The sequence below is a fragment of the Saccoglossus kowalevskii genome, chromosome 8 (genome assembly GCF_978046115.1).
Source record: "Saccoglossus kowalevskii chromosome 8, keSacKowa6.1, whole genome shotgun sequence".
Lineage (NCBI taxonomy): Eukaryota > Metazoa > Hemichordata > Enteropneusta > Harrimaniidae > Saccoglossus > Saccoglossus kowalevskii.
This window is the reverse complement of record NC_140648.1, coordinates 18,764,962-18,791,538: the sequence shown is the minus strand read 5'-3', so window position 1 is coordinate 18,791,538 and position 26,577 is coordinate 18,764,962. Positions and strand designations below refer to the sequence as shown.

General features: G+C 33.2%; 2 protein-coding genes across 2 annotated transcripts in view; one reads left to right on the top strand and one right to left on the bottom strand.

Moving 5' to 3' along the window:
• Positions 1-16,922, bottom strand: part of LOC100370844 (uncharacterized) — a 43,631-nt gene extending 26,709 nt beyond the window's left edge. Inside the window, exon 1 of the mRNA XM_078007972.2 lies at positions 16,854-16,922. Within this exon, the coding sequence (XP_077864098.2) occupies positions 16,854-16,891 (38 nt within the window). The 5' untranslated portion in view covers positions 16,892-16,922. The remainder of the gene's footprint in view (positions 1-16,853) is intronic.
• Positions 16,923-19,765: 2,843 nt separating this feature from the next.
• Positions 19,766-26,261, top strand: LOC100367612 (glutamate-rich WD repeat-containing protein 1-like). Its single transcript, XM_002733201.3, has 6 exons — positions 19,766-20,002; positions 21,907-22,187; positions 22,923-23,130; positions 23,772-23,914; positions 25,140-25,334; positions 25,497-26,261. The coding sequence occupies exons 1-6, from the start codon at positions 19,804-19,806 to the stop codon at positions 25,815-25,817; spliced, it is 1,347 nt and encodes a 448-aa protein (XP_002733247.1). The 5' UTR covers positions 19,766-19,803; the 3' UTR covers positions 25,818-26,261.
• Positions 26,262-26,577: the final 316 nt, after the last annotated feature.

Genomic DNA, 26,577 nt, shown 5'->3' with positions numbered 1-26,577 from the left:
ATAAGGACTATGATGTGTCATAATATGTACTGGGATATAGTGTAACATGGCTAACATCAAAAATCAGCTGATGAAAGTTAGAAGACAACGATGACATTTAATTTTAGTGCAAGCATGGACCTGTATCCCAATATGCATAATCCTGATACAAATGATTGAAATTGGTTTGGTTCATTTCTGAGAAACAATTCTAGACGCTTGAATTATCAGAATTTAGCAAATTTGAGGACCAAAATGACCACCAGTCAGCCATATTTGATCAAATGAAATGAAAAATCAACATATCATACATATTTTCAGGTTAAGTTTGAACATAATCAGTCAAGGCATGTCAGAGATATGGTTCTGGAACAACATTTTATAACAAAATGGCAACCAGTTAGCCAATTTGAATATGATTTGAAAAACAAAATGACATGCATCAAGGTCTCAATATGTCCAATGTATGTACTAAGTTTGAACAAAATTTAACTATACACAACCAACATCTAGTTTTTGAATGGCATACATGCTTTATTTTTAATCACAAAAATATGGTCGCTATTCGACCATCTTGAATCCAATCATGAAACGAATGAACATGCATACGTCTCCCAAGAAGTATGATGCATCTCCAAGATGAAGGTGGGAATGCAAGAAGGGACACAAGGAGGTCAATCCATAAGTTTCTGTTTCCAGAATTACCATAAAATCAATGACTTTGTGATTTCCCCATAGCATTAATTATTACTTTGGCAGCTGGATTTGACAATGGGCCATTCTGTATTTTTGACTGTTCCGACTGTTGACAGCATCCTTTTCTAACACTTTCATGCAAATAATCAGTGAATTTCACAGGACGTTTATAAAGTTGTAGGCTCGACAATCACATCTAATTTATCTGTCTTTGTTTTCTAGCTACATACAACCACATAACTACACATATGCTACCGATTATCTGGTGGAGAAATTGGCTGTCAAGTAATCCCTTAGAAAAAAATTGGTACAACATATATACACTACCGTATTCACCAACTAGTGTATCTAAGCTTTCAGATGATATATAGGTTGCTGTAGTAGCATGCTTAGTATTTTTTACAGAATGTCTGAAGCACAGCCACATTTTAACACGTTTTACCCCTGTTGAAACATTAAATATGACAGATACAAAGTAAAGCAGTAATAATCTAAGAGATTTAAAGGGGAACCGGTACTATAAATAGGGGCAAGATGGCCACCGCAATTAGTATGCTAATCTGAACCAAGCCGCTCACATCGTGGCGGGAGCTCCGGGAAATGTGCCATTTACGATGTTTAGAGATCAAGCTGTGATTCCAAATACATTTCTACGGGGGGCATGAATATGTACACTAGCGATTACACTCATCTGGTTGGGCTTTTGATGTATAAATGTTGTTGTTTTCGGTCATGACGCGACAAGTAAAAATCCTGATTTTAAAATGGCGGCTAATGTATGCAAAATGCCTGTCAATTAAGCGCGAGCATAATAAGCATTCATTTACTTAGTGGACAGAGCCGGAGTTAATTACCCATGAGCACATGATGCAATCCATGGGATTGAGCAGTTCCCCTTTAAATATCAGCTATTTCAAACAAGAGACTGTTGAAACTTGAAAAAAAAACAAGTTTTTCCACTCACTTTTAACAAGGCAAAAAGTGCAGAATCTAGCCAAGTAAAAACCCAACAAAACAAGTGTGCACATATGACTCTAATGAAGTTTATTTAATTGATTAACTATAAATTAATTACACATTTATAAATGCAAGGTAACATGAAAGATACATGTATAAGTGAGAATTTTAACAGGTGTTGTATGATGAATTTATTACAATACTCTTGTTAATTTAAATCATAAATTTGCGATATAACTATTTAATGAGAGGGAAATTATGAGGCTTCTTACGTTACCAAGGTGACATAACAGTAATTTCTCAGACCAATTAATCCAATCAATTAAATAGGGAATGAGGTGGAAAATAATTAAATGCACCACATTTTATTACTGGTACTTTATAAATTAGAAAACCTGTACACAGGTCAAAATACATGCGACACATCAAAAATGTTCATTATACTTATTTGTCATTGCCGCCTATATCTGTACGAAGTGCTGCAGTTGTCACGCACAGAGTACTGTAAAATACTTTATGTTCGCTGAAGTAATGATTCAGCGAAAATAAAATCCAGCGAATATACTATTTTTCCTATATTTTACATTCAACTCGCCAAAAATCAGTGAAAATAAATTCAATACAAAACACCTCAAAATATTTTCAGCGAAAATTGATTCCAGCTAAAATTAAGTATTTCACAGTATTCAAATTTTCATAAACAAACAATATATTTTACATGCAATGTATTCATCACGTGGGGGCCCTTTACCACACAGAATGTGGCATGACAATCACGGTTTTGAACAAACACCATACATACATATAACTATAACTTCCAAAATTCAGTCCCTCAAAAAAGAACTCTGACCTCCCCATCCTTACAAATAGACTAGTCCATTTTTATTTGCAACTGTATCTACAAGAGAAGTCCTTATTACAAAGACATAATAATCTATAGCAAACAAAAGGAACATGTCTGTTCAGATCAATATGCTGTTTACTTGCATTCATTCAGTAAGAAACTGTATATATGGCCTGAATGCCGATCGATGCCGTATAAAGACAGCGTTCTGTACCTGCCTGTTTACAATACCGTTTTGATGTTGTCCAAATACACAAACTAATTATTATCCAGAACGGAGTTGCTGCTGAACACAAGTGACATGCATGGTGACAGACAGTTGCTATGGCAACATATACAAACTATCGTAATACTGGTATACATACAGTAGAATTTATGGTGAAACTAAAATTGAAAAATATAATATCCGTTCTGAGCACAATTTAACCGATTTCCCGACAAAACGACTTAAGTATACAGATACAGAGACAATGTCCTTATTGCAGGCTAGTCTTTAGAGCTGGGTGAAAAACGACAAGTTATATATATTAGTCTTTCAATATATTAACCCATTATGCAATCACGGTTAGATCATTAAGTTTTGGATGTGTCAATAGAGACGAACTTCAAGTATTAAATTACCAGAATAATATCGACATCACGCAATATAATATAGCATATCGAGGTTATAACAACCTTGTCAGATTGGCGTGTATACAAAAGAGAAAAAATGTGAAGTAGAAAAAGAGAAAGCTGCATTACAATAACGCTTTAAGCGCTAAACTTTTGTCATGCTAGCTAAATTTGCATAATTTTGTTTCCATAATCTTCACAATGATTTTGATCAAGCACTTTATCCAATAGAAAATTATCTCCATTTGTTCCAAAATTAACAAAAAATTATGTACAAATACATATAAATATGCAAATTTTTAAACTAAAATTTTGGTGGAAATAAATATGGTTCTTAAAGGGTCAAGGACAAAGAGAGGTCGTTAACTCTTACGTAGAAATGCGTTACATACATGCACTGGCGCTTGTACATATACACACACCAACCTATATGCGCAGTACTGGATTATCCTCTATGATCCTTACAAAGCTAACATCTATGAGTTCAATTAAATATGCAAATTACATAATTACCATGCGATAATTATATTTAAATTAGCTGCTACCAGTATTCTAAAGAGGTTAGGAACAAAAACCATCACTAGGCAGATCACATGGGCGTCAGATATCACTTATTGAATCAACTTTGAAAAATTTGAAAATGTTGTGAGCTTCTATTCAAAATTGAATACACCGACAAACTTCTGCAATTTGAAGGGCAGTGGTCATCGCAACGTATTGTGTTTGATACAAGTCCCACACAACATATATAATAAATGAAATGTACAATTTATATTACACACAACGACTGACAACGATTGACATCTAATAACTTGCTTTTTTTATTTCAATATTGCCTCGTGACCTCACTTTAAACCTCAACGTTAAGTCCTGATAGGGTTAAGATAACTCAATTCAATCCAACCATCTTTACTAAAATCAATAATTTCCACATTTCCAATTCTCAGAATAACATTGGCACACAATTTGGTGGTGAGTGTTGATTGGGTTGCAGGGTGTTCACAACCAAGGCCTTGTAAAACTGCAACCGCCTGCCGAAATATATCTATATATAAACATATAGATGTGGCAGCCATTACTTTAGTGTATGCGTTAAAAATACAAAAACTAAACCTATCCAACAAAGTAGAATTCAGTTATGACAAAAAACAACATACTACATGTCAGATCGATCCAATTATAGATTTGTAACGACCTAGGTGATTAAACTTGATATGATTAGAATTCTACAATCGATGTATATAAAATACATGTTCATTTTTTACCTATCAATGTTGTACATTACACCTGCCACAGCTTAATGTAGTGAAAGTACATAATTGTAGGCGCGTAAGTTGTGTCGATGAATTATGAGTTCTCGACATATAAAGTAGAGTGTTTTCATGTTACATATATTTTTGTTTACTTACCATAGATAGATTGTCTAATTAATTATGTGTTTTTAATGCAAGGTTGATGAAAGTGACTTTAAGTATATAATTATTTAACATAGCCAAGTACTTGCAATCATCATGTACACTATCGTATTTTACAACTTGTTTTCAGTGAATAAAACATATAAATCATAATTTTTAAATAATTTTTAAAGGTTGTATACTTTACTGCCTGACACAGAATTTAAAAAAAAAAAAGTGGAATTAATCACAAATTCAAGATTCTTTCAAAATGTTCACGAAAAGCAAATTTTTATGCTCATGTAGGTTCAAAGATAGCGAAAAATAAAAAAAAAAATATAAGACAAGAACATAAGAACATAGAAAACAAAGTATGCGAATCAATGATTTATAAATGTACAACTTAATAATATTTAAAGTAGATAGATAGATCATGGAGATAAAAGACAGATGGAATGACTCTTTCTCAGAATTGTTTTGAGGGAATTTACATTGGAAAAGCTAGGATAAAAAGAATGTGAACACACACATCACAATCAAGCCAGTCTATGAATGAATAACATAAAAAGAGAAACAAGCATACTACCAGAAATGGGTTAAAGTAAACTATTGAAAAATTATAAGATTAGAAGATATCATACAAAACAAGAAGTTTCGCACCCAAAACGACATAACATCGGCTAATAAACAACAATAAATGAGGAAGAAAAAAAACTCACTCTGAGTAGTAATCTCTAAATCGAGGGTCATCGTAAAAATTCCCGTACATGGTAATGGTCAGAAATCAAACTATTTGTCCATCATAGGAAATGAGAAAATGGAGTTACTCAGTGAACAAGTTTTATCCTTGTCACCGGGCGCCAAACTGAATCGTCTTTCACCGTGCAGTGAATTTAATACGTCATGAATAATTGATTACATAGATTAATGAGAACGGATCAAGCAATTATAAGAAAGGGGTGGTGTGTGTATGAATATGGAGGGAACTTGGTTTCAATGACTTTTTTTTGTGAATATCTGCTGAAGTTGATAACTACAACTACAAGGAGGGAGAATATAGTGATGGAATGCTAAAAAAAAACATGTCATTGAAAAAGAGATTTTCTATATAAACAGCATCCATGCAACTGTGAGTAAATTAATTTGCTGCAATACAGGGATAATCGATTATAATCAAGAACAAGCAGCCGCTCGGCTGAGATAGCTCTGCTGTTAGCAATGCACATTTCAATTAAAGAACTGAAGATATCATTAGAAAATGAACAATATGTATAGTATCAAAACAATCAGACTTGCGATTTTCAACAAGAAGTGGAAAATATCACTTTTTACCAAAAATTACAAAAATATTCATCAAAATTAGAGAATTGAAGATATCATCATGAAATGAACAAATCTGAGTTAGAACCACACGTAGTACCTGTATATGTACCGGTAATATTAAAGCAATTGGACTTGCGGTTTTCAACAAGAAGTTGAAAATATCACTTTTTACTAAAAATGACAAAAATATTAACCAAAACTAGAGAATTGAAGATATCATTACAAAATGAACAAATCTGAGAGAGGTCCACATGTAGTACCTATATATGTAATATCAAAGCAATTGGACTTGCGGTTTTCAACAAGAAGTCAAAAATATCACTTTTTACCAAAATGACAAAAATATTCACCAAAATTAGAAAATTGAAGATATCATTACAAAATGAACAAATCTGATAGAGGTCCACATGTAGTACCTATATATGTAATATCAAAGCAATTGGACTTGCGGTTTTCAACAAGAAGTCAAAAATATCACTTTTTACCAAAATGACAAAAATATTCACCAAAATTAGAAAATTGAAGATATCATTACAAAATGAACAAATCTGATAGAGGTCCACATGTAGTACCTATATATGTAATACCAAAGCAATTGGACTTGCGGTTTTCAACAAGAAGTCGAAAATATCACTTTTTACCAAAAATATTCATGAAAATTAGAGAATTAAATATATCATTACAAAATGAACAAATCTGAGAGAGGTCTACATGTAGTACTTATATATGTAATATCAAAGCAATTGGACTTGCTTTTTTTTAACAAGAAGTTGAAAATATCACTTTTTACCAAAAATGATAAAAATATTCACCAAAATTGGAGAATTAAAGATATCATTACAAAATGCACAAATCTGAGAGAGGTCCACATGTAGTACTTATATATGTAATATCAAAGCAATTGGACTTGCGGTTTTTAACAAGAAGTTGAAAATATCACTTTTATACCAAAAATGACAAAAAGATATCATCATGAAATGAACAAATCTAAGAGAGGTCTACCCAAGGTACATATACACCAAGTATCAAAGCATTCAGGCTTGTAGTTTTCAAGAAGAAGTCGAAAAAGTAAAACATTGACACGGACGATGGACGACGACAGACGATGGACGCCGGACGACGCCGGACAATCACTCATATGATAAGTTTCGCTTGACAAAGTCGACAGCGGAGCTAAAAAAGAAAATGTCACACAAGCAGCCTCACACAAGTGACAACAAAGCAGTTGGAAATGAAGTTCATTATTAAAATGTAAGTGTGCTGAAGTAAAAGAACTTAGTGCAATTTTTATTAGAGAAATACCGGTATTAGTTTACAATGTAAAACCACTATAAAAAGATGAATTATTTAATTTTGCACAAGTACAGGTGACAGTTTTGTTACTAACAGTGTAGCAAAGTTTGTTAATAAAATTTTATATAAAATAATAACAATATACTGTAAAGGGGTTAATTATTCACTGGGTCTCAATTCAGCTTATTTCGCTGACTGGAAAATGCGCTAAATCAAAACCCAGTGAATATGTAAAATTTAGCATAAAACACATTATCTCAAGGATAAACCGTGAATTTAAAACCCATTGAATATGTCTGAAATGGTAAATCAGCGAAATTTAAACCCAGTGAAAATTAGTCATTTTACAGTAACTGACAAACCTTATTATGTTGCGTTGAAGTTATGTTGAACATTGTACTTTTTTTACCATAAATAATGTATAGCTATCTATTTGTGTTACTTGTATAACTAAACAAAAATTGTATTATTATAACTTATATAAAACCAGAATTTTTCCCGCCAACATTTTGGTTACCAACATTTTGCACATTTTCATGAATATTTATATCATTGTTAACTTTCGGCGAAATGGCTAGAAAAAAATTATAGTTTATTAAATGAAACTTAAAACGGGGGGGGTCGTCACCTGCGCATGTGTCAGGTGGTCATAGTATGTCATTGTTTACAAACAACCGTCTACCCATGATCCTTTGCGTTTTTAGCGCGTGTTGTTATCGTCGCTTGGGACTCAATTCCTGTACGTGTGCAGGTGACAACACTCCAGCTTTAATAACTAAACAACAATTTTAATATTATAAGATATAAACCTTTGAAAACCAGAATTTTTTCCGCCACCAATTTAGTTTATGCATGTTATTTATTCTTGATAAAAATTTTACAAAAAAATGATAGTTTATTTAATGAAAGGTCAAAATTGTTGTCTACTTGACAATGCATGAGCACTTTTCAATCAAATCCTACGCACAGAGGTATGCAGTGAAATGGCTTTTACTGTCACATTCAATTGTTCTTATATTCGCAAAAAAAAAAAATTAGCGGATATTTAATGACTCCCACGTAGTAAGCACCAAATAGGATTTAGAGGAAACAATGTTGATTTTGACGAGAAATGAGAGTGACAGGAAACTACACACACATTTTTATTAAATGCAAATGAATACCTATAATTATGTTTTCTAAGCTTAACATAAAATCAAGCACGAGACGTTATTCACCGATGCAAAAATGGATGGATATTAAAACGTAATCAGCAGAAAATTATTTCTTCACAAATAATGTTGTCTGCAATGTGATGCATGAAATCCCTTTGAATGCCATTTCCCACACAAATTCGTAATTTTAAACAAAATGGTGATAAATTTCATAAAAAAAAGAAAATTGTGAAAAGTGATGAAAATTGACTCTATGACAATATCGGGTTTTTCAAGAAAAAAAAAATACTTTAAGCTAAGAGTGAGTGGTGACTGGAGTTTCTGGTTATATTAAAGCAGCGGCTGACTGTCAGTGACATCAAACCAATGGGGTAAAAATAATTGTTGTGACACCACGGATACGATCACAGTTGAACATGACCCTGTCAAAAATATTTTATTGTCAGAAAATTACATTTCTCAACCGATAGAAAGCCATGAATGAATTAAAACCATGAAATTGTTTATTGACACAATCTCAGTGTAGGTACTCAATTGATGCTTTGACCTTAAGGTAGAGATGCAGTTTACCTGACAGGTATTTTAATTAGTTAATTAGGAAACCAAGATGACCTCCCTTGTCCACAAAACTATATATTTTCAGAAAGCTTATTGTATGAATTTTAAAATTTTGTTAGTATTTTTTTGTTATGGACACTGTAGTTTGAAATATGCACAAAAAATGTGCATTTGTGGTCAAAAGTGATTTAAAAAAAATAGCTTCTAAACCATGCTTCCTGTCAAAGTTGGTTTACGGGTACATCTGTTTATTATGAAGAAAGTGACGTCTTGAAAACTGTCTACCAGTTGTCAATTTTGCAGGGCAGCAGCTCAAATTTCACTACTTCAAGTTTATACATAAATTAACACCCAGGCTAGTTGTCTGTACGATTGTTGTAACACTGTTCAACCAAAAACAATGCCCTGCCCGCATTTTGAAGATAAACACATTGTCAATCATTTGTGAAAATTTCAAAACAAAAGGTCAAGGCGTCTAGGAGCTATTTTTTTTTTTAAAGTTCTCCGATGTGCACTAAAAAGAAGCTGAGATAATTGCTAATTTGCACAACAATTCACTCAGTAAGAAGTTTGCTAATGCTCATAATTAAAATGGCTGTAACAATTCCAAATTTAAATGTATTATCATTTTGTAAAAAGTTAAATATAGTGCATAATATGGAGATCCCGTCATTTCTTTTTTTCACCATGTTGCTTTCATATTATTTATGTACAGCCTTGCTAAATCTTGCTAAGCATTCAAAAAAAAGAATGTTTGCACCTGTTATCTATATTTTAAAATCGTCTTTTGAGTATGTTGCCCTATTCACAATTCTACAAAATTTGAACAGTCTATAGCCAAGACTGGATAAAAATAAGAAAAAAAAAAATCACTCCCAAGTGTCCACGAACCTGCATCTCTACCTTAAGGGGAATTGGTGTTTTATGTAACTTTGACTAAATAATAGAACTTAAAAATCGAATACAGTGCAAGTCTAATCTTTCGGATTATATCCATTGAGACAGCCACATACAGTGAAGGTTTATACAAGTATAAACTTTGAGATATTCGAAATTTGATATTATCTTCTTTTTTATTTTCTTTGAAAACCAGACACAAACTAGAAAATGAAAGAAATGCATCTTTGAGAATAAATCATTGGAAATTGAAGTCGCTGATAAATACAATATGCAATGGAATATCCAATTTTTGAATCACATAGACACAAAAATGTTATATTGTCAATTTGGTGCAGAAATTAAATGTTGTTTTCCTATTTACGAATCAAAATCATAAACACAAATAAACAATGAACAATGAACTGAGAATATTAGGAACCAACCATTTTATGTAGTTTGCCCTTGGCACTTTCTCCACTATTGTTAATTGTTGTAACCTTCCACAAAGTAGTGCTGTTTAAATAAATGCATAAGCTTGTTTCTGTCCAACTTTTGATCAAAATATGCAAAAAATGATGATCAAAATGAATGACAAATTTGATGATTAGTCTGAAAAGATAATTTATAAAAAAAATGTGCAAAAAAAAAAAGAGTTCATTTATGTAGTTTACCTATATAACCTCATTAATGTACATGTATTTACTATTGATTTTTCAAAACCTTATTACATTTCACCCTGGAGAACTACTTTAACAAAGACTTGAGCAGGCCTTACGGCAAGAACACTGAAAACAAAGCATTCATTATTAGACCCCCAGAGGTAGTTTCTCAACAAAAACAATTCATTGTAAAGTAAAACACTGCTACACATTTCTATACAGACTTTTTAACAGGCCCAGTGGCAAAAACTCAGAATACACAGTATTCAGCCTCATGCACTAGAATACAGTTTCTCAATAACAACAACCAACGTACCGGTATTAGGTTGTTGCCACTACAGAGCAGCAAGGCACATACAATGATACACAGTTGAAACTACATCTCTATAGTTCGCTTCAACAATAGCGCTTTAAATAACACCAACAATTGACAACCACAAAGCCTTCACTTTAATCTATAGTTGAAACACCATCTTCTTGGTCACTTTTTTAACAATAGTGATTTAGAGTAATACCAATGCACATTTGTGACTGAATACGTTGACAAGTTTCCCCTTACGAAACGAGTTATTGTAATCGGTTATGTATCGTTTACATGTATATTTACTTAACCAAAAGTTTAAAAGAAATACCTTGTCTGAAATTTAACACAGCAAAGAAACAAGCTAGTGATGAATTGCTTTAAATCATACAAGTGGTAACAAACGATTTATAGAGCATATTTTTACAATATGAAGACATCTGTTAACATCAAATTAACATCTTTTTCAAATTAAGTTGGTAACAAATATTAAAAGTTATGTAAGAGCAAGTTTAAAATTTAATTTAAAACTAGATGCTTGATAAAGTACAGTATGGAACAGGTATTCGTACTAGTATCATTATTTTTGCTTCCATGTGTTTATTGCATGAGGGTGCATAGTGATTTCAATTAACGCTTTCCCGTCACTCAGTAATTCCACAAACATTTTCTCATTTAAAATGCATTGCTAGTCATACTATATGCATAATCTACACATCACTTTCTATTCTACCCACATTTTTTGTTTTACTTGCCATCTTGGTCATCCATCTATTGTCTTATAGTCACTCTTGCATCAAATATTTGCATCACATTGAAAAACCATGACTTGAATGCAGTTATTTAAAATGTGCGATGCATGTGATAATTAAGTATATTTCTATGAGTATGATATTAAATATGAGTAATCTTAATCAAAAGTTTTGAAAATAGTTGCAAAACAAATTATGTGGGTTTAATTTGTGAATCATGATAAAAAAATAGATTTGTTCCAATACGAGGATAGGAAAAACAGTTGAGCAAATGTTATACAGGCTATGAATTTAAAACCCTAATTCAATTTCCAAGTCAGCGATTTTACGATGATACTACAGGTACTGTGAAACCATTTATTTTCAATGACATTTTATTTTAACATTTTGAGAAATCTCACATGACTTCTATTGTTATTTCACATGTTCATGTGGATTTAATTTTAATAGCAGCTTTTACATATCAGCAAAATTAAAAACCAATATTTCACCGTATATAAATATACAGGTATGTCATCTTCATGCTTTCAGTAAATGAGTTTAATGCAATCACTATACCGAAAATGAAAAACAATTGGGGTCGGCGAACAATTTTTCAAGAAACACGATTCCAAAATGTCATGGATAATGGGACATTGGTTTCTATGGTGAAAATATTTTTTCATTTCTCAAAATTTTGCTTGGAGATATGAAATGAAAAGGTCATATAGTAATAATAATTTGAATGCTAATATTCTTCAAACAATTCAAAAAAATTGCAAGTTATTTCAGCGAGTTTCCAGTCTGATTACAGTTTTTTTAAATATACAGTGGGAATTAAGCATTCCTCCCATGATGCATTGCATATATACGCTCAGTAGAATAAATTTAAAATTTTGCTCAAACTACCTTAAACATGGCACAGAACGAGCGCTTTATCTTACTCTTAGGAGACCCACTTAGCGGTGTAATCTAAACTCCAGTCAGACAAGTTGGTGATAATGTTGGCAATGATTGTGAAATAGAAATAGTGTGAATCAATGCAACAATGTATTCTCGTTTAACACCCACTCAAATTGTGTTCAGTGACAGTGAGACAATGTCAAAATACTGATATCATGTCAAAACACAAAAGAGTATGATACGCTTTGCATTCCTATTGCAGCTACAACGGTGTACTGGTTAGTGTTTTATCAATATCTTTCACTTTTATAATTAGCAACAAGTACGGTTGTCATGCATATTTCCCCTTTGCTGCCATGGTAAAATTATCTGCATTTGTAATAAAATTGCATAAGTTTCGTAATTTATTTTTATTTTGTTTTATGTCCCCATTCTATTTGCAGAATTAGTTTCTAGCAAATTTATGAGAGTGAAAATAAAATCGTAGTATAGGAAAATGCATTTAGATACAAATAATTTTGTTTCAAGTCAAGAGGGCATGATAACAAAACAAAAGTACAGCCATTTTTGATTTTGATTAATATTTTTCTATTTATTTTAAATAGTGCCTAATGAATAAATTCTCATATATTTGCAGATTTTGTAATATAATATACAGCAATTTCCGCAAATCACAACGAAAACACATTCTGTCAATGCAACACACATTTTCATAATAAACAATAATGTCAATTTGTTGACACTACTCGACATCAAAGAGTGAGTACCTTGTAACACATTTTTAAAGTAATTTTTTCACCCAATGTCATCATACAAAATTTTGAAAAGTTGAGAATTTTATTTCTTGTCATGCTTTTTCACATTCTTTTTTAAAATTGATAACATTTTGTAACTTGGGATCAGAAAATATGCATAACGAAGAGGCAATAAAAGACTTCACTTACACTTAGTTCCTCGCAGTAGATTGAGATCATGCATCACGGTCACAAACGAAACAGAAACACCTGCTCTCCTTTGAACCTGATCTTACGGTACTTCCATATTTTAAGAGAAACTGCAACCAAAAGCTGCAGTGACCTAATTCATGATATAATCATTCCACTTTCCAGTGATCTTTCTTGGTGACAAATTGACTTCCATAACGCAGTGGTCAAAACGTTCTTAGCCAATCAAACTCAGAACGCGATATTGAACACAGGTAAATTAGGAATACTTGAACACAAAGCGATAGAAACCATCAAAACATTTTTTTTTTTAACTGCTCAATCACAAAGGTTAGTGTTTAAAGAGATGCTTTAAATGGCCAACACCAATTCAAGTTACTAATGGTCCATTTTTGTAAACTGGCAATTGATTATTTGAATAGGAAATTAAAAGATTGGATAAGGTCAAGGTTTATTTTTGGCAATCAGAAAGCGAATTCCGGAAACTTTCAAAATCAAATTATTTAAGACACCTACGAATGAAGGAATGAATATGTGATGATAGTAATGTGAATATTAAAGATATTGCTATTGTTCAGGGCAAATTTTGAAATATGTTGAAGGAAATATCCACATGATATATTCAGCAGTGATTTTTTATTTTATACCAACTTCATGTACACAGGGCTCTAAACTAACATATTTTGGGGGCTGGGCTACGAGTTTTAAGAGCTGGTAGTCTCATAATAATATTGGGTAGTACATCAGATTTTGTGGGTTCTTATAGCCATGCTAGAAAAATGTCAACAGAAATAAATAAATAAATATACATGTATTGCAATAAACAAATGTAATGTGGCCCATTTGTTGTGAAACCCATGTCTGTGTGCCTTGGGCTAGTGTTAATTTGGAGGCTGCCCATACACATACCTAGTTTTATAAAAGCGATTATAATCAAACTTAGAAGTTTATTTCTGTTCTTTTTTCAACTTAGGCCACATTTTTACAGTAGACAAAATAATTAGGTTAAAGTTTTACTGATTTTGGATTATTTCATTATTCGTACGATTTACGATTGATTTATAAACATTTAAATAACGTTTAGAAACTCAAAATAGCAGTTGAAAATAAAAAAATAAAAAAATTTGACCAATCACAGTAACTTTAATTTTAACCTCAATGGTGTGGATAAATATAATTTTGAAATAATTTTAGCATTGTCCAATCAGCTATCAGTCTCAATAAAAATCAGAAGATACAAAAAGGTACAAAAAACATTTCAATAGCGTATCACAATCTGTCATTTGAATTTAAATACACCCTGTATATATAGTGAAAGCATCCATGGATAAATGAAATATAAGTGTGTATTATTACTCCTGTAACAGCTGAATTGTTTTCACTAGAAAAGTTATGATTTTATACCATTCAATGCCAAGGTCAACTAATAAAACCTACATCGTTTTTCCCCCATATATTTTTGACAAGTTTTATTATGACCAATGGAAAATTGTGTACATCTGGTCAAAAATCAACAAAGAAATTATAGAAAAATAAGTACGTTGCACCAAAAATGTTATTAAAACGGCATTTAATTAATGAGGACAATATCCCTGACAGTCTCTGTAATTATCTGTCAAACCATGTTGAATGCCAGAGACACTTTTTTTTTAAAAACAATTTATGAAAGAAAATTTTAAAAATTTCATTAAAAATGTGAGAAAAAGTATGGTATTTTTAAGTGAAATATTCTGTACTACAGAAATATAGAAATTTATGATTTTCCAAAAGTTAGTCTCTTGTATTAAAGCAACTTACAGATTAATCTTTTTATGTCAGCAATTTTATTTGGAGTTTGTATAAGAATTTGGTAACCCAGTAAAACTTACATATATGCTTAGCAAAGCTATTTGATTGATTGCGTGGTTTCAAAAGCTGTTTCAAATTTGTAACACTGATAAAATTGTGAAAACAATACCTCATTTGTTCTACATTGTGGGAATACAGGACTGTTAAAGAGAGGTAGTTTTCGTGCAGCGCATGTTCGAATTTCACGTAAACAAACAATGCATTTTATGTGTTGTTTATGTCGATATTAGTGCCATACTGAACAAGATGTGACACCATGATCATCAACCTTTAACGAAAACGTTGAATAAATTTGTTATTCCCAATCTAATTTAAAATCAGGCAAGTATGTATTTTAACATTTTAACACTGTGAATTGCTAAATACAACTATTTCATGTTTTAAAGAAACTTTAAGGGGAGATGGCTAATTTACAGGGAATTTACAGTTGAGCAAGGCTAACCGAGTCGTGACCTCGATGTGGTTCGTAACCAGTCTTGTGATTGGTTGTTGACAAATGCTGAACAGGCTACGCCTCCAACTGTGCCGTGCGTTCGGGCAAACCGTTAGGAATTCCTAAATGGAGTAAATTTGTGTAGTTTTCTTGATTTATTCTGCAGATATCGGTAAAATTTAGGTAAGGCTGTGGCGAAATTTGAAGAAGCAACTAATATTCTTCAACCTGGTATTTTTTTTATATTTTATTTTTCATTCGTTTCGTTTGTTTTTTCGAGTTTAAAAAATGTGAGCTGGCTGGAGCCTTCATCCCTTGTCTATTTCTTACACTAGATACCAGCCGATACCCCCCCCCCCCCCCCCCCCCGCTCATAGAGACTGCGTATTACAGTTGATTATAGTTCCTGGGCTCCCTGTGATATACCTAAAATTATATTTATAAGCACCTACTAAACTTTAATCTAGGAGTGGGGTGTCGGTCGTTTTCTAAACGGATTAACTGGATTATGATGCAGTTTAGAGTCATATGGTACATAATAAATAATGGATTAACTGATACATTCCACAAAATTCAATAAATTTCAATAACTGTGAACAAAAATATTTCAAATTTATTCGAAAAAAGTTGTTTTTTCTATTTGCCATATATCAATCTTTAAAAAAAAAACAGCTGAGACTAGCCAGTCAATCAGTTCATTGAGATCGTGACCTCCTATTTTACAGGTGGCTGAGACAAGTCGCGGTTACATGAAACTGTGTCTGTGTGTAAGGTTTTGAAACACGTAGCCGACAATCGCGTAAAACAACATGGATACCCACAAAGGTTGCACTCGTGTCGTGGGGGGTGGGGTAGGAATCGGGGGACCAGAATGCCAGACAGAACACGTTTCTGTGCTTAATAACAGAAGGCCCAACCATGGAGCTAAAATTATTTTAGCTCCATGGCCCAACACAATGAATAATCAATAACTCGAATAACCAAATCAATCCAGCTGTAATAAAGACTCTCGTTATTTAATATGAAACAACACTAGTTAACGCCCCTGATTGCTGCATTTGAAATCACCATAGGGACATAGATGACGCGATTACAATTTCAGATAGGCCATACCGCCAATATATAAAAAGTAAATAAACTATATAGCAGCTGGACTAAGTTGACATTCCGCAGTAGCTTCGTGTGAACGTGTGTTATTATTTGTTTAGTGGACGTGTTATATACAAGACCGCGCGACGATTTCACTTATATGGCTACATTACCTCAAATAATACCTCCGGTTCCCCCCAGTGGCGTCAGTATCGCCGGGAAGGCCGAGAAGAAGTTGAAAACAGTGGGTTCTTACCTGTAATCCATGTCTACTATCTTGATGTCATGGTCCATTCTGTGTATCTCGTATCGAGGTAACACACCGCGTGCTGATAGGTCAGGCGTATCACGTGCCAAGAAACGACTCTTTTCATTGGTCGGCTTATTCGCAGACATCAACGTATACTTCTTAGGTGAAAAACATATATGAACAGTGTCCACGGTAGTTGGCTACCTTTTAACATTGTGAAATTGTTTTGCTCTCTACATTATTTTGTTATTGCATGCTACTTTTCGCAGAAAACGCAATTCAGACATTTATGAAAATGGCGAGTCTAAGCATAGACCCTCCGTACTGGATTTAGTATTTCTATGTAAAAAAATCTCACCATATTTCACATTTCATTTTTTTGTTAATAGTTTGTATTGGGGGAAAACGTAAAGTTAATGACGTGGGTTAAAATCCATAATTATGTGACACTTGAGAACCCAAAAATTTGACAAATTTGTCGCCATATTTATTAGGTCAAATTTGTCTGCATACCTTTACTCTAATTAATGACCGACACATTGAAGTTGTGTATGCGTCGATTGTTGTTTCGAATTACAAGCAGAGAACAGCGTCACTTGAGATAAACAACAATAAATAGGCAATTTTAGATAGCTTTCGAATGAAATATATTATTATAGTAATTCACCACTGTTGATGACTTTTTCATAATACCCCGGTGCAATATTTGTATGGTTCATCTATGTAAGAATTTATTTTACTAAGTTATTCCAGCTCTTGGTCCGTAATTTGAATATTTGAAAACTCTTATTTAATACTAATATTAATTTGGAAAGATTTATATCGAAGTAAAACTCATTATGTAACAATATCATGATGCATTTTATAATGCCAGATCTATTTTGTTTTTCAAATAACTTTATGTGATATAATATATTAATTAATTTGTTTTGCTTTAATTTTAGTTCGTATACATAGAACAAAATAAAACAAATGCAAACTGAGCAGCTTAGAGAAATGGTCATGATCTCACCTGACACCAAAGTTACACATTACAGCATACAAATAATTGTTGGAAAATTGGCATGATCACATAACCATATTAACACAGACACGGAGTTAGCGAGAAGTAAGTAACCAAGATAACAAAACATCAGGTATGTTTTATTTTATTGTGGCCAGGATTACCTGTTTATACGCATGCGTTATGCTTAATCCAGACATACTTATGTAACTTGGATTACGGACAATTTTCTAATTTTAATATCTCGTTACTATAGTAACGGCTGTTGCTAGGGCTATTATATGACCCAACTCCCTGCGTTTCTCTGCTGTCTCAACGAAACGACATTGTGTTTGCACAGTTACTACTCAGTGATACGTAAGAGCATTACCATGGTTACCATCATCATTGTCTGAAGGTTAGCAAAGCCACGCAATAAGTTTAAGTTGTAAAACGTAACACCGTTCAGTTGTCCATGACAACGGTTGCAGGTCTTTGTTTTATTGTATATGGCATACGGCAGGTAGAGAATATTTTCTTCATGACAATTCTAATCCTACATGAGACATTTCTACTGTAGACGTTTAGCCTTTCATTTTAGCCTGTCAACAGTTACGTTATTGCCATTTTCGACGCGGGGATGTATGTTAACATTTAGCTATGTGTCCGATTTCCTACTTTACCAATAAGTTCGTCATTTGTGAGGTTTTTTCTGCAAATTTCATCACTGTTTTCACGGTTCTTCATCTTCGCCAGAAGCTATGTTAAATAAAAGCTGATAAATACTATTTATACTATTTATCAGCTTTTATTTAACATAGCTTCTGGCGATTTTCATTTTTCCCCAAATTGTCTATGTATTATTATGGTACGTTTAAAAAGAATAGCGAGATTCAAAAATGCGTCTAAAATGTAATACATATATATACATAGATTACATGTTTGGCACGTTTGAAATAATTTTTTCTGTGTCATGTTTTCAAAAATTATATACGCTTGAAAATTTACTAGTAAATTGTTGACTTTTTGACACGTGCAAAAAATGCAACCCGTACAAGCGTTATTGCGTTAAACTAGGGTTTCAAAAAGCGGTATTACGGCAAAGTCGGGTTTCAAAAAGTCTAAGTAACAGTTCAACCGCGTGCCAAAAAATACCTAAATGTGAAACTAAAAGAAAAATGTAATGTAAATATGAATAATATGTAGTTATTAAGTGAAAAATGTGTTTGTTTCAAACATATATGTTATGCTGTGTCACGTGTAGGTGTGTATCATATAAATGTAACTACTGAAAATACACTAATTTTACTGTTAATAAATGGCGGTCATTAAATAGTTAGTATTTGCAATGTTGTTGGTATTTGTATTCCGTATTGATTGCTCTTTGTTTGAAGCAATGAATACATCGATTTCCTTGACTAGTTTGTTGAAAGTTAATATAATTTATTTGTAACGTATAATAAAATACATTCTGCCTTTATTGTAACATCGTTTTCAATAACAAGATTACGAAATTTCTCTCGTTTTCTAATTGTAAAACTGATGTAATCTGTTTCTGATAACACAAGTACACAAGCACTTATCTTCATTTTTCGGTGGCCCTATAAGTAATGAAATTCGGATTGTTCAAGACACGTCACCTAGCAAAATTTATAGATATGATAAAACAAGTTCGCCATAGATGTTTCGCAACTTTCAATAAAACTTCAGACTCATTTCTCGAAAATATTTCTGGTGGCAATCGCGAATGCCAAAACCTAAAACAAAATGAGAGCCGATAAAAAATAACATAAAACATACGAAAGAATAATAATTAAGTTCATATTTAAAAAGATAATGAATCTTATTTCAATCAGACTAAACCTTCAGTAGCCGGGCGGCTAAACGTCTTAAACGCATAAAAACAAAATCAACACACGTGTTCAACTTAAGCGGGCGTACATCTTACCTACGACCTTGACCACACGTGGGAAAATGGCGGAGGTAGAAAGTGGGAACTCGTCGGGAGAAGAGATGGAGGTGATAGAAGCCGATGGTGACGATGAAGGCATCGATGATAGAACACATAAGACAGGAGAGACGAATGTGTATCTTCCGGGTGGAAACATGGATGAAGGGGAAGAACTTGTCAGGGACGAATCGGCATATGTTATGTACCATCAAGCTCAAACAGGTGATGCATGTCCGACCTTTAAATCTTCAGCAAGTTCTAATTTGAATATTTTTCTAAATTTGTATTTATTATTTAAGCAGTCATAATAATAATAATAATACAGGTTTTCAATTCTTGTCAATTAAACCATGTAGAATCATGTTAAGTATGTTCGATTTTCTGCTGTTATCACGGCCACAAATTCATTTTCTTGATTTTTAGTCCCCGTTCGGACGCAGTCCGAAAACGGGGACTTATGTTTTGACCTCCGTGTGTCCGTGCGTGCGTGCGTGCGTCTGTGCGTGCGTCCGGACCTGTATCTTAGAAATGCCTGGACCAATCACAATCAAACTTCACACATACATCATACATGATATCATACATATGCACGTCAATTTGTTCCATGATCTGATTCAAGATAGCCGAATGGCGGCCATTTTTGTGCTAAAAATCATCAAAATCGAGCATTTCCCGGCTGTGTACAGATGGATTTTGTTCAAACCTTGTATATACGTTGGACATTATAGGACCTTGATGCACATCATTTTGTTTTACGATCTGATTCAAGATGGCCGAATGGCGGCCATTTTTGTGCTAAAAAATCCTAAAAATCAAGCATTTCCCGGCTGTTTACAGATGGATTTTGTTCAAACTTGGTATATACATTAGACATTATGGGACCTTGATGCAAATAATTTTGTTTTTCAGATAACATTCAAAATGGCCGACTGGCGGCCATTTTACATTAATCAATGTGGTTCTCGTGCCATATCTCCGACTTGTTTTGACTGATTATGTTCAAATTTTAAATATTCATTATACATCATGTCATAGATAGACAGATATATTGGTTTGACGATCCTATTCAAAATGGCCGAATGGTTGTCATTTTTGTACTAAAAAATCATCAAATATCAAGCATTTCTGGCATTTATGGATGGATTTCGTTCAAACTTGGTACATACATTAGACATTACGGGTTCCTGATGCACGTCATTTTATTTTTCAGATCAGATTCAAAATGGCTGTCTGGCGACCATTTTGTTTTAATGAATGGGTTTCCAGACCCATATGTCTGACTTGTTTTGACTGATTATGTTCAAACTGTTAATATTCATTATACATCATGTCACAGATATACGGATATATTGGTTTGACGATCCTTTTCAAAGTGTGCTATTTTGGTGCTAAAAAATCCTCGAATATCAAGCATTTCTTGCATTTATGGATGGATTTTGTTCAAACTTATAACACACATTACATTACAGGTTCCTGATGCATGTCATTTTATTTTTCAGATTGCATTCAAAATGGCAGACTGGCGGCCATTTTGTTTTAATGATTGGGCTTCTAGAGCCATATCTCTTAAATGCATTGACTGATTATATTCAAATGTTATATATTCGTTGTACATCATGTTCTATATATATATATACCCGTACATATATTCAAAATGGCTGATTTTGAATGCTGTTCCAGAGCAATATCTCTCAATATGGACAAGTACTTGTTTGACGATCAGATACAAATGTCAATCATTTTAATGTTAAAAAAATCATATTCCTGACATGGTTATATTCCAGCTATATTACTATAAACATAACTATATATCTTAAATTTGATAACTAACTGGGACTGTGCCATGCATGGCTTGTTATAAATATTTTTTGAATTTCTGTGGTAGTTGAATCTAACCATCTAACCATCCAACCAATGAGCCAGTGTAGTGTGCTATTTGGTGTGTTATTTTATCGGCCAATATAAAATTATACATGACATTAAATGTGTAGCTCCTCCCCCCTCCCGTGCAGTTATTGCTTGCTGTACAACTTGTGAGAATATAATTAATATACCATTGGCTGATTTAAATTGAATAAATTCAATATTTAATTAATAACAATATTTTTTTTCTTATTTTCATCTAGGCGCCCCATGTTTAAGTTTTGACATCTTGAGGGACAATCTTGGCGACTCTCGCACGCAGTTCCCTTACACCTGCTTCATCGTGGCTGGGACGCAAGCCGAAAAGGCGCACCTCAACAACGTGATTGTTATGAAGATGAGTAATTTGCATAAAACGTGTAAAGAAGATAAAGAGGAAGATGATGAAGACAGCGAGAGTAGTGATGATGAGGAGGAGGAAGAAGAGAAGCCGGAGTTGGAAACAACAACACTGCGACACATGGGAACAGTTAACAGAATTAGGGTAAGTAGTTCTGTAGTGGAATCAACTTTGAAATATGGACCTACATCTATTTACAAAAAAAAATAAAACCTTGCAACCAAACTGTCATGTTTCTTCTAAATCAAAGTGGTCGCTGTTGCTATGTCAACAGTGGCATGATGAACTCCTAATTGGCGCAGCAAAAACTATTTGTGTGCTGTACCAAACGTCTTCATACTGTAGAGGAGGCAAGGGGGGATAGCTGGTAGAGGTTACAGAAAATGAAAAAGGCATTTTACGTTTTTACAGGAAATAAAATGAAAGTTCCATTTACAGTAAAAAATAGGTTTTTACACTTTACGGATAAAGTAAATTCCTAATTACATTTTTATAATATATTTGATAATTTGTGTTTAAGAATCAAAATTGGAAATTGCACACAAATTTATTTAATGTGGAAAATGCTTTATATGCTTACAAAAAAGGGTCTTTGTACAAATTGCGGACGAATAAATAGCTGATTACATTTTAAACCTGGCCCATGTCTACGAATTTACCTTTTTGATTTATTTACGAAAATAAAAACGATTGATTACAGCTTACAAAAATGCCTCTTTAATTCAAATGAAATGAAACTTTTCATATTTTACGTTCCTGAGATATTTGTCATTATTTTTCAAAATATAAATATACTTTTTTATAAAAATATACATACATACATTGATTACATTGATTTGATTTAATTTTCTTATATATTCCATTTATTGTTTTGTGCAGAATACTGTTATTAATGACATACCATTAGCAGCCACGTGGTCTGAAAAAGGGAGTGTCCATATCTGGGATCTAAAGCAACACGTTGATGCGTTGGAAGACAGCGCATTATTGGCTCGAATCACTAAACATGATAATACAAAACCATTGTTTACATTCAGTGGCCACCAGACTGAAGGATTCGCTGTGGACTGGTCACCGACTGTTGTTGGTAGGTGTTTATTAGATGTTGGTTCAGACCATAATCATGCGGGAACGAAATTTCAAGAATGGTTACCATGCCCTGTGTAGTTCAAATTCTTTCGATAAGCTTAATAACAAATTGTGGCGTACCTGAAACTTGATATGCAATAATATACCCACAATGCCACAGAATTATACTGTAGGTGCATCATGGTAAAACATGTACCGGTAGGTGTTTTGTAATGCTGAGTCGCACATACTGTAATATACTTTATTTTAGCTGGCATTAATTTTGGGTGTTTTTTATGGAATTTGTTTTCACTGATTTTTTACCAGTTGAATGTGAAATAGGGTATATTCGCTGGATTTTATTTTCACTGAGTGGTTTCTTCAACGAAAATAGCGCAAATTAATTCCAAGTGAAAATTAAAGTATTTTACAGTAATAGTGTTATCATGAAAATGACTTGAATTGATAGCCATTTTGGCAGACATGATACAATTCTTGCATGCAACTCATAGATGGTTCACAAAATCATTTCACTGGAAATGTAATATCCATTAACATTTTCCGCTACTTATTATTAAATTCATATCACAATTTGTCATAACATGTCATACACCACAGATAAAATCATTACAATTAACATAAATTTGTTATCTTTATTAGGTAAACTTGCCACCGGTGATTGTAAAAAGAATATCCATATATGGAACCCGACTGACGACGGAAGCTGGCATGTTGATCAACGACCATATATAGCGCATACTGACTCAGTGGAAGATATACAGTGGTCTCCCAATGAAAATACAGTAAGTATTTGTTGATTATTTTGTAGTAAATATAACTTTTGCATTGAACGTGGCTATTGTAGCTTTAATTAATTTGACATTTTTGACTCGTGTGTGTGTGTGCGTTTGATGCAAGTCATTCGTCATGTCTGTGTATTTGGATGTGTGTATCAAATCTTGAGAATCACTGGGTGGATTGGTGCATTCGTCATGTCTGTGTATTTGGATGTGTGTATCAAATCTTGAGAATCACTGGGTGGATTGGTGCATTCGTCATGTCTGTGTATTTGGATGTGTGTATCAAATCTTGAGAATCACTGGGTGGATTGGTGCATTCGTCATGTCTGTGTATTTGGATGTGTGTATCAAATCTTGAGAATCACTGGGTGGATTGGTGCATTCGTCATGTCTGTGTATTTGGATGTGTGTATCAAATCTTGAGAATCACTGGGTGGATTGGTGTTCAATTCAATACACAGATTCTTTATGATGAAATCCAGATTCCTTTTTGGTACAAAACAATGCATATTAATTAGGTAATTTGCATACACAATTTTAGCATGTTCTTTGTATTTTTTTGCAACACTTTGCACAAATGCATTGAAACTTGAGCTCTGAGAGCATTCATGGAGCTTTAAAATCGATGCATTGAGACTGTGATTTGTCATATTTGATATTCTGAATTTGCATACATTGCAGGCCTTGTCTTTTACAAATAGGTTCAGAATAAGAAAATAGCGCTCCAAAAAGCTCCGGGCGAGTCATGGGGGTGATTTCAATGTGTTGAGAATGAGAATGTGTAATACTACATAAAAAAATGAAGTGAATCGCTTTCCCTTGCCTTAAAAAGAAATTGTTATTGCTGGGAAAAATGGGGATTTTAAAATTGCTGTGTCACTCAGTAATTCAGCACAGAAGCGAATCCATCCACATTCAAACTCAAAAACAAATGTATTAGTGCGAAGCGAATACAAACAGTCAATCATCAAATAGACAGCTGAAATGATCACCAGCATTCAGACGCACAGAAAAACATTCTACGTTTCCTACAATTTAAACTATAAAATATCTTGCATAATAAGACAACAATAAAGCTCAGCAATTGTTCTAAGAAGGCATCTTTAGAGTCAGTGTAAGATTGTGTTTGATTGGCTACCCAAATCTGATACCCAACGTCCAATCATAAAGCAGCTTGTTTGTTGATGGGTTTATTCGTATCAAATTTTATCTTTATTTTTATTCACAGGTGTTTGCATCTTGCTCAGTGGATAAAACTATACGTGTGTGGGACTGCCGAGCGGCACCGAATAAAGCTTGTATGCTGACAACCACAGCCCATGATAGTGATGTCAATGTCATCAGCTGGAATCGGAAAGAACCATTCATCCTGTCTGGCGGGGATGATGGCTTGATCAAAGTGTGGGACCTAAGACAATTCCAGGTTAGTATATTGATAGTAGATATAGTTATCAACATCCATAGGAGTTTTGTCAGATTGCTGCTTTTAAATTATTTTAACAGTATTTCAAACCCAAAATCCTTTGCACAACGGTCTGATTTTGTTATTCACTACTACATTGAGACTTTCATTTCTTACTTACAGAAAGGAAAACCGGTGGCCAAATTTAAACACCACACTGCACCAATCACATCTGTTGAGTGGCACCATGCAGACAGCACAGTGTTTGCAGCATCGGGAGCTGACAACCAAATGACGCTGTGGGATTTGGCAGTCGAGAAGGACGAGGAAACCACAACATCGGGTGGAGGAAATTCCTCACAGGTGGATGTGCCACCGCAGTTATTGTTTATTCACCAGGGACAAATGGACATAAAGGAACTTCACTGGCACCAACAGTTACCGGGGGTGATTATAAGTACGGCTCAGGACGGTTTTAATATATTTCGGACTATCAGTGTGTAGTTAAATCGATAGTTGTGAATCGATGGTACAATCTGTGTACACTACATGGAATGAATGTCAAATATTTTATTTGTAATATAACTATATGTTGTCTAGAAATTTTGATCCGAGCCATTGTCCACTCCAGGGACAGGTTAAAATGATTTAGTTGCCCTTAATACAAATTTAAATTGACCTCAGCACGTAAAATAACTCACTTTGAGGTTTATAATCAAAAAATTAATTTTTTATTATTTCTGAATTTCAGATTTTTTTATTTATAAATTTATTAAATAGTATTTTGCTTTGCTTTGAGATGTAACACTGACATGATTCTAATTGCATAGTTAATACAATCATGTGATTTTTAAAATCTCCCAATTGTTGTTCTGCAATACAAAATACACTTTATATTGCTGGAGTGTAGGGAAGATAATAGATCGTAATAAAAGTTGAGTTACTGCACTATTCTGTGTATTAGCTGATGAAATATATATATGAATTACATGCATGACAAAATATCTTGCTGTCTTAGTTCATCAATTCCCATGATGCAAGGTGTTCTAATATTGTACAAAACTATGCCATATACGATGTACAATGCATCTGCGATACCAATGAAGCATCTCTGTATAGATGGATATTTTAAGTCAAAGTAAATAAATTTAGATAGATTGAAATGTAAGCTTGTCGCACACACTAAATACAATTTTTCGGGAAGACTTTATTATATTGATACAGAGAAGGTATATGTATTACATTCATTCTTGTACATATCTGT

Excerpts from the sequence above, each read along its gene's own strand:
- LOC100367612 (XM_002733201.3), top strand. The coding sequence starts at position 19,804 with ATGGCGGAGGTAGAAAGTGGGAACTCGTCGGGAGAAGAGATGGAGGTG. Across the intron at positions 23,915-25,139 it reads GGTCTCCCAATGAAAATACA|GTGTTTGCATCTTGCTCAGT; the intron begins GTAAGTATTTGT and ends TTTTATTCACAG. Across the intron at positions 25,335-25,496 it reads GGGACCTAAGACAATTCCAG|AAAGGAAAACCGGTGGCCAA; the intron begins GTTAGTATATTG and ends TCTTACTTACAG.